The sequence below is a fragment of the Protomyctophum bolini genome, assembly GCF_963924005.1.
Source record: "Protomyctophum bolini genome assembly, chromosome: 10".
Lineage (NCBI taxonomy): Eukaryota > Metazoa > Chordata > Actinopteri > Myctophiformes > Myctophidae > Protomyctophum > Protomyctophum bolini.
This window is the reverse complement of record NC_137871.1, coordinates 41,381,498-41,387,516: the sequence shown is the minus strand read 5'-3', so window position 1 is coordinate 41,387,516 and position 6,019 is coordinate 41,381,498. Positions and strand designations below refer to the sequence as shown.

General features: G+C 45.3%; 1 protein-coding gene across 1 annotated transcript in view; it reads right to left on the bottom strand.

The window, feature by feature from the left end:
• Positions 1-2,690: 2,690 nt before the first annotated feature.
• Positions 2,691-6,019, bottom strand: part of LOC308322657 (fibroblast growth factor receptor-like 1) — a 57,208-nt gene continuing 53,879 nt past the window's right edge. The window contains exons 9-10 of the mRNA XM_080774048.1: positions 5,888-6,019; positions 2,691-3,368 (exon numbers count right to left, since the gene is read on the bottom strand). The exon at positions 5,888-6,019 is cut by the window's right edge and continues 47 nt beyond it. Of these exons, the coding sequence (XP_080630174.1) occupies positions 3,027-3,368; positions 5,888-6,019 (474 nt within the window). The 3' untranslated portion in view covers positions 2,691-3,026. The remainder of the gene's footprint in view (positions 3,369-5,887) is intronic.

Sequence of the window (6,019 nt, the reverse complement as noted above, 5' to 3'; positions counted from 1 at the left end):
CTTTAGTGTTTAGTTAATCATGTCCCGGAAAGGGGAGAAAGGGTGTGCGTGCACACGTGCGCACGTGCACCCGCGTTGGAAAGGAAGAGACGCAGAGAGCCCTCGTGCACGCTCCCTCACACAACAATGGCGTTTGTGTTTATTTGCTGTAAAAACACTGTCCCACTTGTTTCCTGGGGAGACGTTCAACATGGAAACAGTTTGAGCAAACAGTCAAGAGGCCAGGCAGGGGCAGGCCAGCAAAACAGACAAACGGTAGTGAAGTTTGTTTTTATTATAAAAATATCATTGTACACATTTCCAGCACACTTGACTGACTGACACGCCGCCACGATCGAGATGTCACCAGTGTTTTGACTTTGTTTTAGTCATATTAAGGTCTTTTGAATACAATTAAATTTAGTTTTAGTCACATTTTAGTCATCTGACAAGTTGTGGCAGACTAAATATCATACGATTTTGGTTGACTAAAATGTATTTTGGCAGGCCTTGATGGCGTCGTAATGCCTGGTTTTACACCTGGTTGCATGCTGAAAATAGCCAATCTGCTATTTTCAGAGTGCGACACACGAGCGCAACCAAACTGGTTCTCTTCTCCTCGAGTCCCTTCAATTCATTTAATTTGTTGACGAAATTGTCAATACAGTATATTTAGTCTTATCTTAGTTTTTCTACAGTTTTCATTTAGTTTTCGTCAGTGAAATAGGGTGGCTTTTTTGTCAGTTTTAGTCGACGAAATCAACACTGGTACCGCACGCGCGCGTGCACACGCGTGCACACACACACACACACACACACACACACACACACACACACACACACACACACACACACACACACACACACACACACACACACACACACACACACACACACACACACACACACACACACACACACACACACACACACACACACACACACTTATTAGCCGTTAACGGTTAATATCGGCATCTGCAAATATAACTGACATTAACCGATGGCAGTGGCCGATATTTATCAGTTGTTGATGAGCATACATCTTGCGTTGGCTACGTTGGTGTGTTGGTTATCCTGAAGCCTACCAAAGCTGTAGATTCTATTGGTGTGTTGGTTATCTGAAGCCTACCAAAGCTGTAGATTCTATTGGTGTGTTGGTTATCTGAAGCCTACCAAAGCTGTAGATTCTATTGGTGTGTTGGTTATCTGAAGCCTACCAAAGCTGTAGATTCTATTGTTGTGTTGGTTATCTGAAGCCTACCAAAGCTGTAGATTCTATTGGTGTGTTGGTTATCTGAAGCCTACCAAAGCTGTAGATTCTATTGGTGTGTTGGTTATCTGAAGCCTACCAAAGCTGTAGATTCTATTGGTGTGTTGGTTATCTGAAGCCTACCAAAGCTGTAGATTCTATTGGTGTGTTGGTTATCCTGAAGCCTACCAAAGCTGTAGATTCTATTGGTGTGTTGGTTATCTGAAGCCTACCAAAGCTGTAGATTCTATTGGTGTGTTGGTTATCTGAAGCCTACCAAAGCTGTAGATTCTATTGGTGTGTTGGTTATCTGAAGCCTACCAAAGCTGTAGATTCTATTGGTGTGTTGGTTATCTGAAGCCTACCAAAGCTGTAGATTCTATTGGTGTGTTGGTTATCTGAAGCCTACCAAAGCTGTAGATTATGAACATTTATTTCCTGTATTGAAGATGTATTTGTTTCCCTGGCAGCACAAAAGGGAGAAATAAAAACAACAAAAACCAAATAAACATACAGTATATCGGTAGTCGGTGTCAGTATCGACTGAATTGTTATTTTAAACATTGTTATCGGTCAAGAATGTCCATATGGGTGCATCCCTAATACCATGTAGCATTTAGTCAACAAGGTCTTGTTCATAATTTTCATTGGTTCAATATTTATAACCACACTTCTTAATAAACACACTGATTGGCAGAATTAAAACATCTCTATCCTGTTATCTTGCCGGATTTCGGAGTCTTTTCACCAAACCTTTGAAAAAGAATCATAGCATATTTTGCGTGGCCCAGATCCGTCCACAGGTGATCCACGCGGTGCGTTGTCGTGTCACAGAGAACCCCGTCTCATAGGTTAGCCAACAGCGCCATCTTAGCCCATCTAGTATAATTTTTTTTTTTTAAGTATTTGGGCCAAAACCGGTGGAACTGGTTCTTGGCGGTCAATGTGTAATCTCTTCCCGGGTGGTTTAGAGGTTTGGTGTGTCCGCACACGATATAATTCTGCTCTGCGGAGTCCCCGCGCTTTATTTCAACCTATATAAAACAGCAACGTTTGGCAAAGCCCGGAGGCAAGCTTTCTCAAGAACTTGAGAAAGCCCGGAGGGGCGAGACGTTGTTGTTGTTGTGTGTGGACATTCCACTTCTTTCTTCATTTGATCACTTTGAGCACCGTATTTAAAAACTGGAATGTGCATATCCTTGTCCTTCTTTACAGGTTTGGTGTCCCACACATTGAGCAGGGTTCCATAATTCCAGGTGGTTGCATTTGGGGGGGGCTGTAGTCCAGGGATGGGGTTTCCAACTGAATGATAGTAGTAGTTCACAAGGTCACTATCTCCCCTTGGACAGAGGCGAATGCCCTTTGGCCTAGCGGCAGGGTTACACTTTGCATGTACTTATGATGACGATGGGAGCCGGAGAGAGGCGCCAAGAGATCAAGTATGTGCATATTTGTGTATGCGTGTGTGTGTGTGTGTGTGTGTGTGTGTGTGTGTGTGTGTGTGTGTGTGTGTGTGTGTGTGTGTGCATTACGGGTGCAACAGCTAATTGAAATAATCAATTTTATCGATTCAAATGTAGTTTTATTCGTGACCTTGTAGATCTGCAACTGTCGCTATTTTTGTGCAAAGTACTGACCAGGGCCTAAGTGGTTAATCAGACAAGTCAAAAGTAAAACGAATCAATTAGAAATGTTACAATTTACTAGAATAGATGATTGAAAAAGTGTGTGAGTGTGTGTGTGTGTGTGTGTGTGTGTGTGTGTGTGTGTGCGTGTGTGTGTGTGTGCGCGTGCGATCTTAGTACTGGTAGTGGAAATGCTGATGCTGGTGCACTTTGCCCTCCACAAAGTGCGCGTGGGAGTGGGTGTGGGTGTGCGTTTGCATGTCCGGTGGTGTCGGGGCAGGGGGGGAGGAGTGTGTGTGGGCGTGCGTGTGGAGGTCCGTGTAAACCTTGGACGTTCCCGGGTGGTACATCCTCACCCCGCTGGTCCCGGCGGCCACCAGCCCCAGGCCGCGGGGAGGAGAGGGGTAGTCCGGGCCCGCGGCGGCCCCCGAAGACGCACTGATCCCTGGGTCCTTGTCCAGGCCGGGGTGGGGATGCTGCCGGTGGCGCTCGCAGCGGGCCAGGCCTCGGCCACTCTGAGCAGGGGGACAGATACCAGATCGGGTCAACGGGAGCCACAAGGACAAATATGCGTTTTCTCATTGGCTGCGTCCGAATTCATTCCCTATATGCCCCATATAGTGCACTACTTTGGGGTTCCGCCATTTTGTTATAGTGTCCGAATGTGTAGTGAGCATTTTTGCACCCTAACGTAGTGGACTGAAGTATCCCACAATGCACCGGGAATTGTAGGGAGCATCCGATGGTCACTACAAAAACACAGCGAAGCAAATCTGCCCCATAATGCATTGCGCAAGCTCGCTCTTGAGCGCACATGCACGCGTTTGCGCACGTGCGCTGCTTCTGCATGCATGCGCTCATTGCGCTCCAACTCAGAAGAGGCAGAAGTTGAACCAGCGAAAGAACTTTTATACTTTCGTTTTCCCTTCCCTGGCTGATCTCGAAGCTACAGATCTCGAGACAAATGATCTGTGCATTTATTTGAAATTGTTTTATTTTATTTATAATAAATCTACTCATTTGCAATAGTATTACTAATCTGATCCATTGTATCACCCGAAAATTCAGCAGCAGCGTTTTGACTGGTTTCTTGTAGTCAGTTGATTCTTCATATCCAAATGAGTGAAACGGCCGGGATGATTTGTTTATTTTTCAAACAGTTCTTTATGAGGCGATCTGAAAAAACCTAATGGGGATTTCATGCAAATAAAAAGTACATGAACCCGCAGACCTACAGCGCCCTCTACCGATATTGACGTCAGTGTCGGTGCTCCCCATACAGGGAGTATTGTCCCAAATCATCACTATAGAGTCCACTAGAGTCTGGATCCCCGTATGGGGAGTAGGGAACAACCATAGAGTATTAAAAGGATAGAGACTGAACTGGCACGAAGCTCCGCCCCCTCCGCTATTCATGTCAGTGGAAGTTGCTCAGTGGCGTTTTCAAAAGAACCTATACATTTTTCAAAATAATTAATTAATAAAAGTTTAAACTTTTAAGAAGTAGTGAAAGTAGCAGATCTATAAGCATCGCGATCTACAGCTCCATCAGTAAATCAAGGTTGTAGATCAGCTTTTTCACTAGTTATGACCGGCGGGGACATCACATTTCTCTCTAAAAAAAGAACCACTGTTTTGGGACTCTCCAAATTTTGGAGAGTCAGCATTGAACCAGGGGGGCAGTCACACAGATATTTTGTGAAGCCACTACGGAAATCGGGACTTCCTGAAAGTTCATTTAATGGCCTGTTGTGGCGCTGTCATTGGGCCGAAAAAAAAACCATATCTCCATAGAGGTCCATGTATTTGGGCCCAACTTCACCTAGACTGTATTACCTTAATAAACATGGTCATGAATACTTTCTGCTTCCAGTCACTAGTTTAAAGTCTCATTTCTCATGTCATAATATTATTTTTGGAAAATTATGGTCCCATTTATAAAAATAAATACCATAAAGTCGCGTATGTTCTGAGGGGCGTGGCTACCTTTACAGTCTATGATCGGGAGCCACCCCCTGTTCGAGTCAAAATAAAAACCAACGAAAAAGAAGGGGGGAAGTCCCGCCTCGTTGTCTGGGCCAGCCAATGGCCAGCTGGGCCCAAACGGATCTAGAAAGATGGCGATTTACAATTCAAGGACTAACATCTTACGTCCATATCAGACCCGGGGAACGCTTTGTCCATATTCTTTTTACAGTCTATGCATTGAACCCAAAAACGTGGCATCGGTTGGGGCTGTAGTTAATATATGTGTAGTTGTACATCTGCTATTTATACATGGGGAAACCTGTCAAGTGGTTATTGTGCATGAAATATAGAAAATGTATTTACCTTGGCGTGTCGTAACCTGGGCAGGGAGGTGACGTAGCTCTGTAAATGTATTTACCTTGGCATGTCTTAACCTGGGCAGGGAAGTGACGTAGTTCTGTAAATGTATTTACCTTGGCATGTCTTAACCTGGGCAGGGAGGTGACGTAGCTCTAAATGTATTTACCTTGGCATGTCTTAACCTGGGCAGGGAGGTGACGTAGCTCTGTAAATGTATTTACCTTGGCGTGTCTTAACCTGGGCAGGGAGGTGACGTAGTTCTGTAAATGTATTTACCTTGGCATGTCTTAACCTGGGCAGGGAGGTGACGTATCTCTGTAAATGTATTTACCTTGGCATGTCTTAACCTGGGCAGGGAGGTGACGTAGCTCTAAATGTATTTACCTTGGCATGTCTTAACCTGGGCAGGGAGGTGACGTAGCTCTAAATGTATTTACCTTGGCATGTCTTAACCTGGGCAGGGAGGTGACGTAGCTCTCTAAATGTATTTACCTTGGCGTGTCTTAACCTGGGCAGGGAGGTGATGTAGCTCTAAATGTATTTACCTTGGCGTGTCTTAACCTGGGCAGGGAGGTGATGTAGCTCTGTAAATGTATTTACCTTGGCATGTCTTAACCTGGGCAGGGAGGTGACGTAGCTCTAAATGTATTTACCTTGGCATGTCTTAACCTGGGCAGGGAGGTGACGTAGCTCTAAATGTATTTACCTTGGCGTGTCTTAACCTGGGCAGGGAGGTGACGTAGCTCTGCCGGAGGCGCGTGTGGCACAGCCACAGCACGATGGTTCCAACGATGAGCAGGGCGGCCGAGGGGATGCCAACGATCAGCGGCCACGGCAG